Source organism: Chinchilla lanigera, unplaced genomic scaffold, assembly GCF_000276665.1.
Source record: "Chinchilla lanigera isolate Chin_1 unplaced genomic scaffold, ChiLan1.0 scaffold00055, whole genome shotgun sequence".
NCBI lineage: Eukaryota > Metazoa > Chordata > Mammalia > Rodentia > Chinchillidae > Chinchilla > Chinchilla lanigera.
The window spans coordinates 5,762,723-5,781,563 of NW_004955456.1; the positions used below are offsets into that span (position 1 = coordinate 5,762,723).

An 18,841-nucleotide genomic window follows, 5' to 3' on the forward strand; every position below is an offset into this window, starting at 1 on the left:
GCTGCATGGCAAGACCCTGTCTCAAATGAACAAACAAACAAACAACCGCAGTGGAGGGTTCTGCTCCCCTGTCCACACGGCAGCCCGATTTCCCTTCTCCTCCTGTGGGCGGCGGCCGGTACCTGGGCCTCACAGCCTGGTGGTCCTGGCCCTAGACGGGCGCCTCTGCGGCCAGAGATGCCCTGCAGTGGGAACCCAGGCCCCTTCTCGCGGGGCGCGGGCTGAGGGCTGAGCAGGTCCCAGGCAGGGAGAGAGGACGGCAGCTTTGCAGTGGGACTGGACTGCTTTGCAGCCTGGCAGATTGAGTCCTCGGAGCGGAGATTCTGACCTGCACGCGGTCACTTGTTCCGTACGCGACCCGGAAGCTGGAACTTGCGGCGTTGGCGGCCTCTCGCAGGTCTTGCGAGCCGGAGCGATTTGTTGGGTGCCGTCACTGGTGCGCCTCACGCGTCCTGGAGCCGGCTAAGAAGGGCTTGCAGGCAACACGCGGTTGGTTTAGTAACACCCGCACTGCTGGCCCTCAGCGGCCGTCACTCGTGGGAACAGAAGGGCTCAGCCTCAGCCGCAGCGGACTCGTGGCCCGTACTGAGCGTGAGCCCCCTGGCAAGATGGGTCTGAGGGAGAGGAGCTGGTTCTGCACAGAAAACTAGAAACTGCGGCTGGCACCTGCTGAGGTCTGGCTCTTTGAACTCCTTTTCACTGGAACTGTGGAACCCTGCACAGGCTTTGTGCCTGTTTGGATTTTTGAGACAGGGTTTCCCTTTGCAATCAGGCCAGCCTTGAACTCACGACGTAGCCCAGGCTGGCCTCAAACTTGCCATGATCCTCCCACCTAAGCCTCCGCAGTGCTGGGATTGTGGGTGTGTGTCGTCACTGTGCCTGCTGACCCTATTTACTTTCAGTTGTGTGAGTGTGCTGTAGCTGAGGTGTGCCCTCATGAGGGGTGGCATGGCCTTGGTCCCCAGCTCACCATGTCTGTCTCCTCTCTCCCCTCAGTGCTGCACACGCAAGGGCCAGTAGATGGCAGCCTCTATGCCAAGGTGAGGAAGAAGAGCTCCTCTGACCCCTGCAGTCCCCAAGCCCTGCCGGCCACCGGCAGCCCCGACCACAGTGACCACACCCTGTCGGTCAGCAGCGACTCAGGCCACTCCACCGCCTCGGCCAGGACGGATAAGACAGAGGAGCGGCTGGCTGCAGGGCCGCCGAGGGGCTTGAGCCCGCAGGAGAAGGCTGAGTTGGACCAGCTGCTCAGTGGCTTCGGACTGGAGGACACAGGCAGCGGCTTCAAGGACATGGCGGATGCACACAGCAAGTTCGGGGGGACACGCCACGTGGTGCCTGCACAGGTGCACGTGAACGGGGATGCCGCCCCGAAGGACCGTGAGACGGACATCCTGGATGACGAGATGCCGCACCAGGACCTGCACAGCATGGGCAGCCTGGGCACCTTGTCCTCGTCGGAGGGGCCGCCGTCGGCCCACCTGGGTCCCTTCCCCTGCCACCAGAGCAGCCAGCACTCCCTGCTGTCCGATGGCTTCGGCTGCCCTGGGGAGGACGCTCCCGGCGCCCTCGCGCCCAGCCTGGGCCTCTACGAGCGGGAGCGGACGTTCGGCAGCGGCCGGGAGCCCAAGCAGCTGCAGCCTTTGCTGAGGAAGCCGTCGGCACCCGCCCCCACTCCGGCCTACGGGCAGAGCGGCTACCCGACCCAGAGCTGGGTGCGCCAGCAGCAGATGGTGGCTGCCCACCAGTACGGCTTCGCGCCCGACGGGGACCCCAGGCTGGGCGGCCATGGCCCTGCCGACGGTTCTGGCCTTGTGCAGGCCCAGCCCCGGCTTCCGGTCACCCCTGCCCGAGGAGCCAGCAGCAGAGTGGCCATGCAGAGGGGCACTGGCCATGGGCCAGACGCCCCCGACGCCCAGCAGCCCCACCCCATCAGAGCCTTCCAGCCCAGACTCCCGGACGAGAGGGTGGTGAACGGAGCCAGCGTGGAGCCTGGTGCCGGCCCCGCCCCCAGCTCCCCCACCCTGGACATCGACCAGTCCATCGAGCAGCTCAACAGGCTGATCCTGGAGCTCGACCCCACCTTCGAGCCCATCCCCACCCACGTGAGCTCCCTGGGAGGCCCGGCCAACGGCTCCGTGTGTCCCGACAGCACAGGCGGTGGGCTTCGGTCCAGCAGCAGGCTGCCCAACCCCTCCGGGAGCCCCAGCAGGAGCCCCTCCAGGCATCCAGGTGAGCCGGCATCTGGGGGGGTACTGACCTGTGATGAGAAGGTGGTGCACGCTTGTAGTCCAAGCTCTTTGGGAGGCTGAGGCTGGAGGATCTCAAGTTGGAGAAGGAATGCTGCCGGCCAGGCACTGCGTGGGTGATGGGGCAGGTGTGAGGGCTGCCTTTGTGCACCCCTAGAGCGGGGGGGGGGGGGGCGGCCGGCAGCAAGGGGGCAGGGCTGGAGCAGAGCCTGCTCACCCTGAGCTGGAATCGAGTCACTCTCATGTGCTTCCTGGAGTCAGCAGGCGCAAAAGCCCGAGGGCTTGGAGAGCTGGCACTGGTTGTCTGGGCCTGGGAGGGACTCAGCAGGCAGAGGGCCCTAGGGACCAGGCAGGGTTAAGGACTGATTTCCCTGAATTTCTACTCACGCCATCTGTGAAATGGAAGCCCTGTCTTGGTAACTGGTGCAGGTGTGCGGAGATGCCAGGCCAAGTCACCTCTTGAGTGCTGGGGTCGTCGTGGGTGCACAGCAGGTTATTTCAGCTTCCCCAATGAGTCAGGCAGCATTCCCACTGCTGGACACAACAACTGACAGTTTAACGGTTAATGTGGCTCAAGGTTCCAGGGGATTTGGTCCATGGTCAGCTGGCTCCAAGGCAGAAGCATCACGGTGGAAGGGTGTGGAGAGGCAGAGATGCTTAGTTCGTGGCAGCCAGGAAGTAGAGCGGGGGACAGTGCCGGAGAAGAAGGGGAAAGGGACCAGATGTAGACCCCAAGGCCACGCCTCCATAGCCCACCCAGACACAACCAGCAGTGTGCTCCACCGTACCCTGCATAGATCTCAAAGTCAGTCAAGTTGACCTCCCTAACGGCCACCTCAGGCTGTGTATATCAAGCACCTGGGAGAGAGAAGGAGCTGGTGACATCGGATTGTGATCAGCCGTGCAAGAAGCACAACTACCAGCAGAGTGGCAGTGAGCCGGCACTCAGTTCAGTTTAAAACGTTATTAGCTCATTTAATCCAGGACACTCAGGAAACTCTGGGTTTAAGTGAAGGCTTGACGTGGGAAGAAAACTGTGCATTATTAGACCCAGCTCACCTTAACACAACTTACCCGAAATTGCTTGGGAAAATTAAAATCAGCTTCTCTGGATGGAGCCTCTCCTGGGATATAGAGGGGTTTGCAGGCATCTGAGTGTCACTGGGGAAGAGACTTCGGGAGCTAGGTTTCCATGCTGTGGCCCTGGTTGGTCACTGTGCTTTTCAGCAGACTGCATTTAGTCCCCAGGAATTCCTCGTTCCGGGTACAAAGTGTGGGATTTCCGAACATCACTTCGTATGGTTCACCACCCTCACATTCCTGCTTTCATATTGTTTGATAAACTCATCACTTGAATAGCTGAAGTTTTAATTTTAGACCTCTTTAGTTTTTATTGTGAAATAATTACAATTTTGAAGGTAAAGAGCTTTCATGTTTCAACAACAGCTAGCAAAATCCAGTGCACATGTGGCTATAGGTTGTAGAAATTTTAAGTAGTCATTAATCCCTTCATGTTCGGCAGGTGTTTCGGGCCATGTGGCAGTTCTTTTCTTTTCTTACGTTTAGCCTTATAGAGATAGCAAACTGGGTGTTAGTCTTCTGAGATCGTGAGCGTTGGCAGTGTCCTTGTCGGAAGCCTGTTGCAGAGCAGCAGTAGCAGAGGGATTTTGGCACTGGGGGTGGGGCAGGGAAGCAGGGTCTCTCCTCCAGCTGGTGCCATCCCTGGGATGAGTCTCTGGTTTTAGAGCTGCACCCAGCAGGATGATGGGGTGAGCCCTGAGACTGGCACTGCGTTAGTGTAAGAAGGCCGGGTTGGGAGATGCCTGTGGGCAGCAGGCCTTTAGATCTCCCTCCAGGACACCTTGTGTTGCTAGAAATCCCACCAGAAGAAGCTTCGCATCTGTAACGCGCTCCAGCTCGGCAGAGATGGGAGCATGAAAGGAATGTTCCATTCTGGCAGGTACCGTTCTAGAACCTCTTGGTTTTAGAATTTACATTTCAGTGCTTGTGTGTATGTGTCCACTAGAAAAGGCTAGGTTGCTGAGCAACTGAAAATGACAATCCCCAGACACTAGCAGGAAACCCTGCAGAAGTGTGGTGGTGAGCCAGCTGCTTTCGAGTCCCTGGATCACCCTCAGAGGGGGATGCTGAGAAGCCTACACTTTGAAGGTTTCCCAGGTCCCCCGCTCCATGTCCATCCTGTCTGCCCCTGGGGAGGCGAGGGCTGCAGAGCCGGGGTCCTGCAGTGTGGTCTCAGCTGCAGCGTGCAGAATAGTACACCACCACCACATGGGTCACACGAGGTCCGCGAGACCCAGTCCCACTGATAGCACGGCAGGGCCCGGCCGTAGCCACCTGGGTCTCAGGCACAGAGTACCCAGTGTTTTGCTGTGAGCCCCTCTGCCCTGCCTGCCTTCCATCCCGGCCCTGGAGGATGACTGCTGCTCAGCTGCCTTGATTCTGGCACAGCACAGAGGCCTCAGCGTCCTGCAGTTGGTCAAATCCATCTCTCTGGAAATAGCGTCCTGAATACAAGAAAGGCCACGGCTGTGGTAGGGAGTCGGGAATCGTGTGCCCAGTGCTCCTCCCGAGGACTGCTGCGTCCTGCAGAGCTCTGATGTGACATCACCTTAGTTCCTCAGGCTGGGCAGCAGCGCTTCACCACGGGCTGAGGTGGAAGGTGAAGGCCGAGCATTCCCGAGAGTGTTCTGTGCCAGCAAAGCAGCGAGACCGCCGCTGCTGGGGCTGCCGCCGCCGCCTGCAGGGTGGGGATGCTGGGGCTGTGCGCATGGGGTCTTGGCGATTCCGATGAGGGTGGTGACCATGGTGAGGATGGTGGTGGTTCTAATGGTGGTGCTGAGCCATTCCTCGAGGAGGCTGGCACGTTTTCCTGGCTGGTTCTGGTGGGACCGGAACTTGGGTCTGCCGTAGGATATAAGGGACAGCCAGCGGTCACCTGGCTGTCACCTTGCCCCGTGAGCTGCCTCCCACTGTGAGCGGTGGCCTTAGTTCCTCAGTGTGAGTGGGCTGCGTGACCCAGCAGTGGACAGGACCTGGTGACAGATTCACCACAGGCGTGCTGGATCCGGGCACTCGGTCCTCCCTTCCTCCCGGGGGGCCTTGGGGCCCAGGATCTGCAAGCCACCTGCGCTTGGAAGGCTCCGATACCTCCAGGAAATCTCCAGACACCCCGGTCCTCCCAGAGACCCACGCAGAGCTGCCCCTGGCCCGATGAGCTCCCAGAGTCGGACTGCAGTGCCATAGGGCATGGGCTGCAAGCAGCTCCGTGGGGTGTTTCTTCCTGACTTGCAGTTTTGCAGCTGAGTGTCCCTCGCCCATTTCCGTCTCCCCACATAAGTGGGCAGTGGCGGTGCCGACCCCAGTCCTGCCCGTGAGCTCTCAGTGCAGCCCCCAGCAGTCTGGGCCTGCAGACCGCTTCTCCAGGTCTGTGCGGGCCGTGTGTCCCCTCCCAGTGTCCCCAGACAAGGAGCCGGAGGGTTTCCTGTCCTGATCTCCCCACTGTGGTGCTGGTGGCCTTGGTTAGGGTGCCCAGGCCGCCTTTGTCCCGGGTGTCTGCATCGTCAGCGCAGGGGGCAGAAGGGCCCTCCCCACGGGCATCCCCAGGAGGGACTGCAGGGACACGGTAGGTTCTGTGGTCGGCGATCCCTGGGCTCTGAAGGGGCTGCGGTTCCTGCCCTGAGCACCGGAGACCTTTGTCACCTCCAGGGCAGGGTGGGCTCAGGTTTCTTGTCCGCTGCTGGGGAAGGAACTGGACACAGGTGCGTCTTGTGCAGGCCGTGGCTCGGTGCCCTGCACCGTCACTCCTGACCCGCCCTGTTCACAGGCTGCTGTCGGGCTCCGCCGGGTGTCGCTGTGCCCCTCGCAGCAGGATGGCGGGGTGTGCGGGCCGGGGCTGGGCTTTGTGCCCAGCCGTGTTTCCGGGGTCTGTCGGGAACCTCATCTTCCCGTCATCTTGCCTGAAAAGCAGGGTGGGATGGGAGCGGGGGCTGCAGAGCCGGGGGACCTGCCCGGGCGTCCACCGCACACGTTCGGGAGCAGGCGAGGCGCGTGGTGCGACGTCTGCACAGCGGGCTCTGGAAGTCGATGGGTCACCCGCAGGGGCCCATGACTGACCGCAGTGCGCACTGTGGTCCGCTCAGAGCAGGATGCGGGCGTGGGAGTGGACGGCAGAGTGCTGCGGAGGGTGGGTGCCTTGCCGTGCCACATCCGTGCTCACGTTCTTCAAAGGCTGGAAAATAAAAACCGACGGTTTGTGAAAGCGCGGAAGGAGGCAGCCGTTCACAGAGCGAGGAGCAGAGCCCAGGGCTGCGCTGCACGGAGAACCACGCAGGGACACCGCAATGAAACCTTGCACACGTGCGCCCTGGCCCAGGGCTTCTGTCCCTCGTGTTTGCTGTCCCCCCTCCCAGACCCTTGGTGGCAGCGGCTGTGACCCGTTTGGGTATCACTGGGTTTCACATCTGGCTTCATGCATGGGTCCCCCAAGCCCAGATCTGACACATAACCCTCATGGCACCCCGAGACGGCTGTGGGGACCCAAGCTCAGTGAGCAGCGGCTGAGCCCTCCCCGCGTGGCCCGGCTCAGGGAGGCTGCACGCTGGCCTTGTGCCATGTGGGACAGGGGAGGTGGCTGGGTAGCTGGGTTGGGGTGTCGCTCAGCCACTCAGCAGCACTGAGTAGCCGTCCCCTGGAACAGGAAGCCTGGCCTCAGCACCAGCCTGGATTCTGGGCAGCCCCATGGAGCCCTGCCGAGAGCCAGCTCCTACGGGGCTCGGCAGGAGGCCTGCCTGGCAGGGCAGCTGTAGCGTCCCGGTGGGGAGGAGGGAGGGGGGTGGGCCCAGGAAGCCCAGTGCAGCCCTGCAGAGGGGCGCTGTCGCGGCCAGGCTGTGTGTCTCTGTGGGGCGGCCTCGGCCTCAGCATCTGGTCTGTCAGCGAGGGCCTAACACTGCCAGGGATCAGGGACCAGACCTTGCCGATACGTGCGATGTCCTTGTGGACGTGGTCAGAGGTAGAGGTTGTGTGATCTTAGCACAAATCTCAGCTGTGGGGGAACGGGAGCTGGGTGTGAGTTTTCAGACCACATCATTGTTTTATTGTTTCGTTCTGTGCTGGGAATTGAACCCAGGCTCTTCGAACTGGGCTGTGACTGGAGCCTTCTTCTACTTTTAATTTTGAGTCAGGGTCTTTCTAAGTTAATGGGTTGCCCTGGCTGGGCTGAGACTCAAGATCCTCCTGCCTCAGCCTCCAGAGTCCCTCCTGACTTGAAGTATCGTCACCTTCATAGCCCACAGCATGGTTGTCCAGCTGCCCTAGTTACGGGAACGTTTTAAGAAGTAACCGATTCCAGCAGGGACCCCAGACAGGAGCAGGGACCGTGGACATGGGATTCATGAGTAAACGTCTGCGCTGCTGGCTGAGAGGAGCTTGGGCCCTTGGATGTTTACCATCGGTGCTGGGATTAGGGGGTTCTGCCCTATGGGTTAGGATTGTTAGGACTGAAGCTCTCAACGAGGCCCACCCTCTGGAGTGGGATGTGTGTGTATCAGGGTGCCTGGAAGCCCTGCCCAGCCTGGCCGTGTGTGACCCACCTGGCCCTGTCCTACGCCGGGACTGCCGTGTGCTCCACGCTCGGCCTGGTCTGTGTAATTGCGCCGGCCTGGGAGCTGGGTGTCCACTCTGTCCCAGCAGCCCAGATGGGCCCCGAGGGTGCCTACCAGTGGTGAAATGCAGCCTACCCTGGAGAAATTCCACAGGAGGTGTGTGTGTGGTACCAGGGTTTGAACCCAACCCTTTTAAGATTTTTTATTTAGATTTAAGGTGTCTCTAAATTGCCCAGCATGGGCTGCAACTTGCAATCTGCCTGCCTCAGCCTCCCAGAGTGGTGGAATTGCAGGTGTTCACCACCACACCTTGCTCACAGTGGGGTTTCAAGCTGGGGTCTTTGCCCCCCTGACAGCCCACTCGTCTCTGTCCTCACAGGCCCCTCCAGTGACGAGCACCTGGGCGGAAGGCTCCGGAAGATGAGTCTGGGACAGTATGACAACGACGCTGGGAGCCAGCTGCCCTTCTCCACGTGTGCGTGGGCCAAGGCCGGCGTGGACGCAGCCCCGAGCCCGGCGCCTTTCCCCTCTCCGGGGGACATCAAGGAGGTGCGTGCCGCCCTGGTGTGGAGATAAACGGGAGGGTGGGGACACCGAGGCACACGCCGAGCCCTCCAGGCAGGGCCATACTCGGACCCTCAGGGTCAGTGCGCCCAAGGAGGCCCCAGACAAGGGTGCTCCTGGCGCCTCTGGGAAAAGCTGTGCCGGCTTCTAATCAGAACAGGAGTAAAGCAGGTCTGTGTGCCCAGGGATTCGACTGGAGTGGGATGTGTGTGTATCAGGGTGTCATTCCCCCGGGCTTCTGTGTAGGCTCCCTGTGGGGAGGTGGTGCGCACACATCACACACACACACACACACACACACACACGCACACACACACGTCACACCCGCCTCCGGGCTCTGCAAACGCGGGCTTCTGGACTTGGAGCCGTACGGGAAGGGACGGTCACGCGTGGCTGTGACCACAGACAGAACCCCTGTGTTGTCTTTGGAGTGTTGCTGTTTTCTGTGCCGTGTGTGTGACTCCGTGATCTTCTGTAGTTGTGAGCAAACCCTGCTGCGTCCCGCGGTCCCGCAGCCCCGTGCATTGAGCTCACAGCCGGAGCGGCGCCTTCTTTCCTCCTCGCGCTGTTAGCAGAGAGCGCTTAGCAGTTCGTGGCTGGAGAGGGGGCCGTGGGCCTCACGTGCAGATGAGGCCTCAGCTCCCTGGAGTGTCTGAGGGTGTTGCTGCGGGGGGCCAGCCCCTGATGCCCCTTCTTCCACCCGCTCCTGATTCCAGACGGTGATCCCTGCGTACCCCCCAGACCTCGACGTGATCGATGGCAGGATGCTGAATAGTACGGAGCCCGTGTGTTCCACCCCAGCGTTTCCTGTGTCTCCAGAGACACCGTACGGTAAGAAAGAAGTCTAGATGATTGGGCCGCAACACCCATAATCCCAGCACCCCAGGAGGCTGAGGCAGGAGGATGCCAAGTTGGAGCCCAGCCGAGGCAACTTAGTGATTTAGCAGACCCTGTCTCAAACTCAAAAATAAAAAAGGGCTGGGAATGCAGCTGGCGGGAAGGCCCTGGGTTTGGCCTCCTGTCTGGGAGCTGGGGGAGGACACACACTGCAAGGAGGAAAGTGACAGCCCCACTGTGCTTGTCTCCAGTGAGGACACCGCCCTGCGGTTACCCTGCCTTCAGCCCGCCCGCGGCCCCGGGGAGCAGCCCGGCCAGTGCACGCAGAGTCGGACGAGGTACGAATGCCCGCGTGGCTCAGACGAGGCAGCGTGGTCTGCGCTTTGCTGGCCACTGGTTCCAAAGACTCCCTCTTACACAGACGCATGTCCCTGTGGGCTGCATCTCACTCTGGAGCCTGGGCTTGGGTGGGTCTTGCCAGAAGGTGTTGGACGGAGGAGATGGGGACCGTGGGGGAGTTGGGTTGCTTCTGGCATCCTGCGGCACCTCGGGCAACAGTGTCGCTTGTCTCCTGGGGGCATCGGTGCCAGGTGGGCATTGTGGAGCAAGCCCTGCCGGAGAGCGCATTCCCCACTGCATGCAGCAGCTGCCCCTGCCCGGCAGGGCTTGGTTCTTGTCCCTGGGTCCCTGCAGTGAAGCCCAGGGTGACCGTCTCAGTTGTACCATGAGGCCAGGCCTGGCAGGCAGAGAGAAGGCACTGCCCTAAACCCTGCATGCGATTTTAAAATCGCCCTTCTCTGCGCTTTTAGCTTCTTCCTGTGGCTGCTCTTCTGTCCTGGTGAGGGCACCCCAGGGACGCAGTCTCTGGCTGTGGGTGCCTTTTCTGGGAGGGAGAGATTTCCGCTGAGCTGTGTCTTCATCCAGGCCCTGCCCATTTACGATAAGGAAAAAAGCAGGGGTGGGGGGGACAGAGCGCTGTGTTCCTCCTTGACCTGGTCGAGCCTTTGCGGCGGAGGGGTGCGGAGCCCCAGCGGGCACTAGTGCCTCACACGTACACTGCCACATGTGTGTCCTTCGCGTGTTCATGATGTCTGCGGGGCCTAGACCCCATCTTGACGCGCACTGCAGACCCTGATGTGACTCCAACAGGGTGCGGGGCTCCGGCCCCAGACCAGGGCACTCGGCCTGTCCTCGTGGGCACCTGCGTGTGGTAGATTTCAGCCCAGCCCAGTGTCTTCCACGCCTTCCATATGCACATCCATGTCCCTGAGGGAGAAGTGGGGCTTTGTCTTTCAGTATTAAAGCAGATGTAAGCAAAGATTAATCGTACGAAATTCCAGCGCTCAGGGAGGCTGAGGCAGGAGGATCACAAGCTGTACCCCAGCCTGGAAAACTTTGTGACGTATGGAAACGCTGTCTCAAAGTAAAACATAAAAAGGGCGGGGGCTGTAGCTCTGTTAAAGGTCCCCAGGACTGCAATAATAATAGTACATACCCTTTAGGTTTTTATCTCAAAAGGCTCCAGGGAGAGTTGCTTCGAATCAGTACAAGTCACACAGCTTTGCCTTGGTGGGAGCTTGGTCTCATGGTCCCTGCCCTGCATGGGGTACCAGCCACTCTTTAAGGTTAAGCGGAATCACTGGGCTCCCTTGGAAGCTGATAGCAGAGGTGGCTTCAGGGACAGGATTGCCTCCTGCGCTTTCGGGGTGATTTCCCTTAACCTTGCAGTCATGGGCCTCGACTTCCGATCCCCGTGGTGCGGATGAAGAAGTTGGCCCGCAGGAGCGGGGACAATGCACGTGGGGCTTGTCTTCCAAGGGCCGCGACCTCCTGCGAGGACTGCAGTGTTTGCTGACCCCGTGGCCCCCTGAGCCTCTGTCCCCGCTCAGACCTGCAGCTCACGGCCACTGCAGGCTCGATGTGGTACCCAGGGCCACGCCCACGTTTATGTGGCGGTCATGGCGGTCTGACGTCAGCTGGCGGCAGAGCTCTTCTGTGAGAAGTGTATCTTAGATTTCGTGTTGTGCGAACATCACTGTGTGCGTCCGCAAGGACTGCGGTGGGGATAATCTTGGGGGGCCACCGTCACAGACTCAGGTCATCACTGACGTGATGAGCCAGTGGTGTGGCTCATGGTAGAGTCCTGGCTAGCGCGCCCCAGGTGTGGGTTCCACCCAGTCCTGCCAAGAGCGAGGTGCTGAACTCCGTGTGCACACCTGTATTGGGTTTAAAACGCCACTGGGCAGAGGGCTGGCTTCCCGGAGGGTGTGTGAGACTCTTTTCCCTATTCCTTCCGTAAAGTTCAGCTAAAAATCCTGGACGTGTGTGCCCCAAGTGTGAGAGTACCCGGAGGGGTAAGGATTGGGTGGGGGGTGGATGCGCCTGGGGCTCTGGGTCAGGGGGCCCAGGGTCTTGATTAACGAGTGCCCACATCTCCAGGCCCAGCTGGAGAGTTTTCCACTGGAAAATTCTACCACACGCTTTGGGAGGAATGAATATGATTGCCACACAGTCCCTTCCAGAAGCAGAAGGCAGCACGCCTTCGTTCGTTTTGTGAAGCTAGTGTCACCCTGATATCAAAAACAGACACAGGCGCCAGAGCAAAGAAGACAGGGTGCGAAGAGCGCGCTCCTCCTGGCCTGCGTGCGCCTCTGGGTTCTCTCCTGACACCCCAAGGAAAAGGGAAAATCACAGACCAGCGTCCCTCAGGAACACAGACACAAAACTCGCTTATGGGATATAAGCAAATAGCACCCCACAGTACATGAAAGGAGTCACACGATAGGGCCCCGTAGGGTTTATTCGAGAGCGCAAAGCTGGGTTGACATTTGAAAAGCCGTCCACCTAATCCGCCGTGTGGAAGGCCAACAGGGGAAAAGCATGCTTGTATCAGCCAGTGCCGCAGAGTCGGGGCTCTTCTCTGTGCGGGAGGCCCTGGGGCTTGGTGGCAGGTGGCCTTGCTCTCTGCAGTTCTGCTGGAGTTGCATCGCCTCTTAAAACATCTTTTCAGCTTAAGCAGAGTGAGAATGCATGCCCCGTGTCTAGAAATCCCGGGAGCGTGGATTGGCCCGTGCCCTGGACGGGGAACAGGGAGCGCGGAGGGCGCTGCTCTGGAGGGTGTAAGCGGATGTCGCGCATGGGTGCCTGCAGGTCCGCGTCACCAGGAGCCCACCGCGATGAGAATGTGGATTTGCTGTGTGGAAAGAAGCACAGACAAAGACCAGGTGACCCCGCGGCCACTCCTAGGTGCGGACGCTTCTGGACCTCCCTGCTTTGGGCTTGGCGGGATCTTTGCTCTGCGTTCCCCTCGGGCTCTGATCATTGTGCTGTCCCAGGACGCCCGCCGGAAGTCACCCTGAGGAGCTGCCTTGGGGGCAGGGCCGGGCCAGGAGCCCCCGCAGGACCAGCTCAGGGTGGGGGTGAGGGCACAGTCGTGGGAGTTCACACCACCCTGTGTCCTCGGCGGGCAGGAGCGTGGTGTGGCCGGCCCGCAGGGAGACGGAAGCAGCTTGAGTGGGGTCAGATGGAGGTTTGGGGGTGTGGGCCACGGGCCTCTGTAGAGTGATTCGGTTACGCCCGTCGTCGTCTCTGCCTGGATGGTGCAGCACCGCCTACCTGAAGGTAGTAAGGACGCTGGTCACAGAAGCCCGGGTGTGCTGTGTGAGGCCCCTGCACCCAGCGGGACAAGGGCCCCCGGGAAACAGAGCTGGTTCCAGCCCCAGGCGACAAGGACAGATTCCCATCAGGGCCGCTGCAGCAGGAGGAGCCGCCCCTTGAGGCTCTGGGTTTGGGGCAGAGAGCAGGGGGTTCAGGGGCAGCAGCCCTGGGGGATCAGGTGCACAGGAAGCGCCTGGAAGGCGCTGCCCGCCTGGGGGTGGGTCGGGGTCAGGTCGGGGTCGGGTCAGGGCTCCTTGCTGAGCTGGCCCCGCAGGATTCCTGCAAGAGGAAGGCCAAGGATTAAGGCAGGAATCTGCAGGCAGGACAGAGCAGGGCCCATCAGATAGCAGGGTGGGCGGCTCAGCGGGTTCCCGCTCATCCTGCTCGGCTGTGCTCACCCAGGGTGGATGTGGAGGTTGGGTGAGGCCTGGTGGAGAAGGCGGCTCCGAGGACGGTGTGGGCTCTGGGAGGGACCGTGTGTGGGCCAGGGCCCTGATGCCCGGCCTGACACCCAGGGTGACCCCCGGAGTCCCTCGACTGGGCTTAGTCCTGGAGCTTTAGGACCCCGTGTCCCTGTCACAGGCATGCTGCGCCCCGCCATCCCGGAAACAGCTTTCGAATAAACAAACAGCAAGCAAGCTAAGCATCCTTCAGATGTATTAATAGCTCAGGGAACGAAAGAAGCTGCTTTGAATCCTGGAGACCCACAAGGACGGGGATAAATGCCAGCCCTGCTGGTACCCAGGCCACCCGCTGGGGTGGGAGGGGCTTTGTGAGGGAGGGGACAAGGGGATGTCACCTGGGAGTTTGAGTTCTCCACGGTGAGAGTTTTTACAGTGTGGTGTTGGCAGATGTTGCCAGGTGTCCCCTCCCCTGGGCCAGAGCCCCTCTCTATCACCCAGAATAGTAGCATTTTGTTTCTGCAGGCTGGCCTGGAACTCCTGGTGGTCCTCCTGCCTCAGCCTCCCAAGTGCCAGGGTTACCGGCATGCACCACCACACCTGGGAGAACAGTAGTAATTGCACTTTTTTTTTCCTTTTATGCTACAAGCTAATCAGTTGTGAGGAGCAGAGCCCTCCTGCCCGCTGAGATCGTGTGCTCGTTGCCCTAGCTTTTTTCGAGGCTTTATGGAATCTGGGTTGGAATCTGAGTGCCAGGCTTGGTGCTGTCATCACGCCTGTCCTGTTGTCAGAAGCCATCTCTCAGGGGCAGGGCAGCGGGACAGTGTGGTGCCCGGGGGCTCCCGTCTCAACAGGCGCATCTCGGTGGTCACATGCCACGTGTCCCCGTGTCTTGGGCCTGACACTTGCTGTGGGTGAGTGCAGGTAGCTCGCCGGCCTCCCTACCCCTCCGCTGTGTCCCCTCTGTGCAGCTGGGATGGATGGGGACCTGGCTCAGACGTCAGCCAGTGAACTCAGGAACCCTTAGCACCAACGGTGATATGGGGTGATGTCCGCTCAAAGCGCCTTTGGGGATTTCTTCTCTGGATCTGGCACTGTGTGACTTCTGGCTCCTCCCCAAAGTCAGAAGGACCAGGAGAGAAAAGGATTTGAATCTGTTCAGGATATCGAGGCAGCCTGGTCTGCACAACTAGAGAGCTTCAGAGGACCCCCAGCTGCTGCAGAAAGTGGCAGGAATAATAAGCTGAGTGTGTGCAGAGCTGGGGGAGGACTTAGAGGAGAGCTCAAGGCCACGGCTCTGTTACTGTAATCATTTTTTAAAATAATTTAAACATTCACGGCACTTGCAGCTCCTGCCGCCTAGCCACACCCTACTTGGGGCCACGTGTGCTGGGGGCAGTGTCCTAAACAACCCCAGGTCCCACGAGCGAGCCCCCGGAGGGAATGCTTTTCCTGGAAGTGAAAGCACTTTCAAGCATTTGAGTAAAGAAGTCGTTTCATCTCAGCCTCCCTAATTTCCTCTCGCTTGCCTCAGCATAAGCAAAATCAAGGAAATCGTGAAGCTTAAAGTACATAATTCTTCTGTGTCTTATCTGAAGTTTTCAAAATAAATGCAAAAAAAGCGAGGAAATGTTTCATGACAGAAGTCTAATGTTTCTGCAATGTTTCAGCTTCCAAACTGTTCCAGAGTAGCTCTTTTTTTTTTTTTTTTTTTTGAGGGGAGATAAAATTCCCATCACATAAAATGAGCCCGTCTGAAGCGAGCCGTTCAAGGGCATTTCAGTGCGCGCGGGGTGGGACCTTCCAGAACATTCTCATCACACAACAGCTTCAGTAATGGTGTTCAGGAAGTGGTTGCATTTGGCTTTCACTGGGTTTGTGTCCCGAAGCTGCAATTTTTATATAAAGTATGAGGTAAAAATGATGGACCTTGGGTCCTGTTTGCCTATTTTTATTTCTTCTACCTCAGGGGTGTGGCTTAGCGCAGAGCTCTTGGGTTTAATCCCATAGTGCTCAAAGACAAACTGCGTAGGGGCGAGTGGTGACCCCACTTAAGGATAGCCAGAGCCCCTGGCAGCAGGGCGGAGGGACCTCGGGCGTGGGTCCCGCAGGTCGGAGCAGGCTGCTTCCTGTGACCGAGTCTCAGGAACCGGCAGAGACCAGAACGCGGGTTTGCTTGTGTGGGAAGAAGCTCAAAGACCCCAGGCGCTGGCGTCTGTGGGACAGCTCACGCGAACCGCCGCTCTGCGGGCGCTGGGACGCTTCTCGACGCGCCTGCTCTGGGCCTGTCGGGACCCTTGTTCTGGTTCGCTCTCGGCTCCTGTCGTTGCGCGCTCCTGGAACGTCAGCCGGAAGCCCGTGGAGGAGCTGCCAGCAGGAGGCTGCTCTTATCTCAGGGCTCTCAGCCCTGCAGGGCGGCCTGGGGCTCCGTGACAGATGCCCTGCCTCCTGCTTGCTTGCCTGCGTTGCACAACGTCTCCTAAACTCCAGCCCGCGAGAATGCTCGGGAGGCGTGGTGCTGGGGACGGATGGGTCTCGGCCGCCGTGTACAACAGGCCCTGAACTCCGTCTTGGAAGCAGCTCCTACTTGATGCACTTACGGGGCCCCAGGGGGCTCTCAGCATCAGCAGGCCGCTCCTTCCTGGCTGAGTTGGCCCCGGTTTGGGGCTGTCACCCTGCCCGGGCCCTCGTGCAGTGGCCGGTGGACCTGGAGTGCGTCACCTGCCTGCCGCCTCTGCACAGATCAGGCAGTGCCCAGGTAGGAGGGAGCTCCCAGGGCGGATGGCCATGGGGCACATGCTGTGCAGCCTGGTGTGGACGCTGGCGGAGACCGCTCCCACAGAAGCCTCCCACACGCCCCAAGGCCCTGCCTGAGCAGCCATCCCTGTCCCCCATGGCCACGTTGGGCGGGCTTGGGCAGTCAGATGCTCTGAGTGATCTCTGCAGCACCTGCTGCTTTGCTCCCTGGAGGTGAGTTTGCCTCGTGGTGCGGGACACAGGGCTTTGGGAACACGAGCCGGGAAGGAGGGTGTGCACCCGGGCTTCTAAGCGACCCCAGGACCCACATGTTCACTTTGCCCTCGACATTTCTCGCTGGCTGGGACCTGGTGGGCAGAGCCTTGGAGTGGTCGACCACGTGCACCCTGATTGGGTCAAGAAGCACCCGTGTTCCGTCTCACGCTGTTACTGAGGGTACAGTAAGCCTGGGGGCCTGGGGGGAGGGTCCAGGATGCCGTGTGGGCACCTTGTGGAGAATGGCACCGTGTGCGGACCCACACTTCCTCCTAGGTGTGTTGTGTGTGCACAGACTCTCAGTTATGCGGGGAGCAGGGGGTGGGAGGAGTGGGCGGAGCAATTCCTGCTTTATGACAGGTGCTGGGCACCAAACCCAGGGGCTTCGCATGGAGCCTCAACCCCAGCCCTTTCTGTGGGCATTTTGAGACACGGTCTTGCTGAGTTACTACGTTGCCCACGCCAGGCTGTGCCCCAGTCTCCCAGAGCGCTGGGGTTAAGGTGCGTGCCCTGTGGGCGCGCCTCGGAGGAGCCGTGAAGGTGTGGGTCTGTGCCTCCGTGGCAGAGGCTCGGGGCAGGTTCAGACGAGGGAGAATCCCTTCGTTCCAGGGAAAGCCGAGCGTCCCTGCTGCGCTGGGGTCCAAGGGCATCTCGGTGAGTCTGGCTCCCTGGGCGGAGCAGGGTCTTCCCGAGGTGCGGGACACCGGGGCACGGAGGCCTCAGCAGCAGGTTTGAGAGGACTGCGGATTTTTGTTAGTCGGGTTTGAGTCCTCTTTCTGCAACATGCGCTGGATCGGTTCACTTGGGGGCACCGGGCCACTCTGCCGCCTCCCGGGCCCCCGCGTGCAGCAGCGTCCGCCGCTCACACAGGGACAGGGCACACAGCCGCCCTCGCACACCAAGTGCCCGGAGGCCAGGGCCCTTCCCGTCTCTGAGGTCTGCGCCCCTTCCGGCCCTCCTCAGTCCGGCCCTCCTCCCCTCCCCGTCTGGCCCTAAAGGGCTCCTCCTTCCGCCATCTCCCCTGCTACTCTCTTCCCTCCTCCTCCTCCTTTCTTTGCCTTCTACCCGCTTCCCAGCCGGGGCCAGGCCTCCTCCTTCCCCTTAGCTGTGGGAGGAGCGGTTTTGGGGGTCCTGGTACTCCCTGGCAGGAGGGAGGGAGGTGCAGCTCCTCTGGCTGAATGCACAGGGACCCCATGGGGAAGAGACCCCTGCTGGTCATGGCCTGGGTGGCAGTGACCTCCTGGGGGCTTGGCCTGGGGTGCTGGGGCTCAGGCCTCCCCCTCTGCTCCCTGGGAACATTCCTGTGGCCTTCGATATTGTGTCCCAGCACACAGCACAGGGAGGGCCCTGTCCCTTAACCCCTCCCTCCCTCTCCTGGGTGCTGCCCCAGGGCCTTTGCACTGAGCTACACCCCAGCCCTTTATTTTTTAGTTTGAGCCAGGCTTCTGCTAGGTGGCTCAAACCAAGTCCCCCCACCTTCTCGTCTCCTCCTCCTCCTGCTCCTCTGTCACCAGTCTGGCCCGTGGTCACCCCCTTCCTCAGCATGGCCACCCCAGCCTCTGCGCCAAGCCTTGGTCTGGCCCAGGCAAGGGTCAGGCACTGCTGAGGTGGCTCAGGGCCGCTCCCTGCAGACAGATAAACAAGCCAGAGGCAGTACAGCAGGCCTAGGTCTTTTCTGGGGAGGCTGCGGAGTACCCCCAGGCCCATGGCCGGTGGGCTGAGGCTCGGCCAGTGTGTGCCAGCCTCCTGGGGATACCCCAAAGGCAATGCCCAGCTGGCGTGGCCCTGCCTCCTGTCCTCCAAGCACTCTGGGGGACTGAGGCAGGAGGGTGGCAAGTTGGACCCCACTCTGGGCAACTTAGTGACTTAGCAGACCCTGTCTCAAAAGAAACTTCTTAAGGAAGGGCAGGGATGCAGCTGGGGCAGCTCTGGGTTCCATCCCTGTCACAGAAAGCGGGCAGGGGAGGAGGCGTCCGAGGAGGGTGCAGGGTCCTCTCTGTCAGGGAGGACTTCCGGGGGCGATGTCAAGGTAGCGTTTGAAGAACGATTGGGCTTCCCAGGCCCCTGAGACAGAGGCCGGCCGCGTGTAAACTCTGCTGCCTCCTGATGCAGCCCTGGGCACCGCACTGCGTGTCCATGGCCAGCGTGTGAGGCCCTGGCCTCTGCCGTGTGGCCACGGTGAGATCTCTGGCCTCGGGGAAGGGAGCACTTAACTTTCACCGGACTGAGGGAGAGAGGGCTGCAAACCCTGTGAAAAAAAAGTGAGGTATTTTGCAGTGGGCTCTGCAGAATGTATAGGAGCTCATCAGGGGGCTTGTGACACAAGATTGGCCTTACAGATAAAGGAGGAAGGGCACAGGGCTGCCCGCCCGCCGGCGAAGGCGCTGGGGAGACCCGAGCTTGCAGGGCCGTCGTGGGTGCGGCCGCGGGGCCCAGGGAAGGGCAGGAGTGGGCACAGCCGGCCCGCGGTCGTCCCGGCGACAGTGGCCGCGCAGGGCCG

At 60.6% G+C, this 18,841-nt stretch overlaps 1 protein-coding gene across 1 annotated transcript in view; it reads left to right on the forward strand.

Annotated features, from left to right (window-relative positions):
* Tns3 (tensin 3) overlaps nt 1–18,841 on the forward strand; it is a gene marked incomplete in the record, with an annotated part of 140,352 nt that overhangs the window by 91,035 nt on the left and 30,476 nt on the right. Inside the window, 4 exon segments of the mRNA XM_013520558.1 lie at nt 997–2,232; nt 8,250–8,419; nt 9,151–9,265; nt 9,523–9,609. Of these exon segments, the coding sequence (XP_013376012.1) occupies nt 997–2,232; nt 8,250–8,419; nt 9,151–9,265; nt 9,523–9,609 (1,608 nt within the window).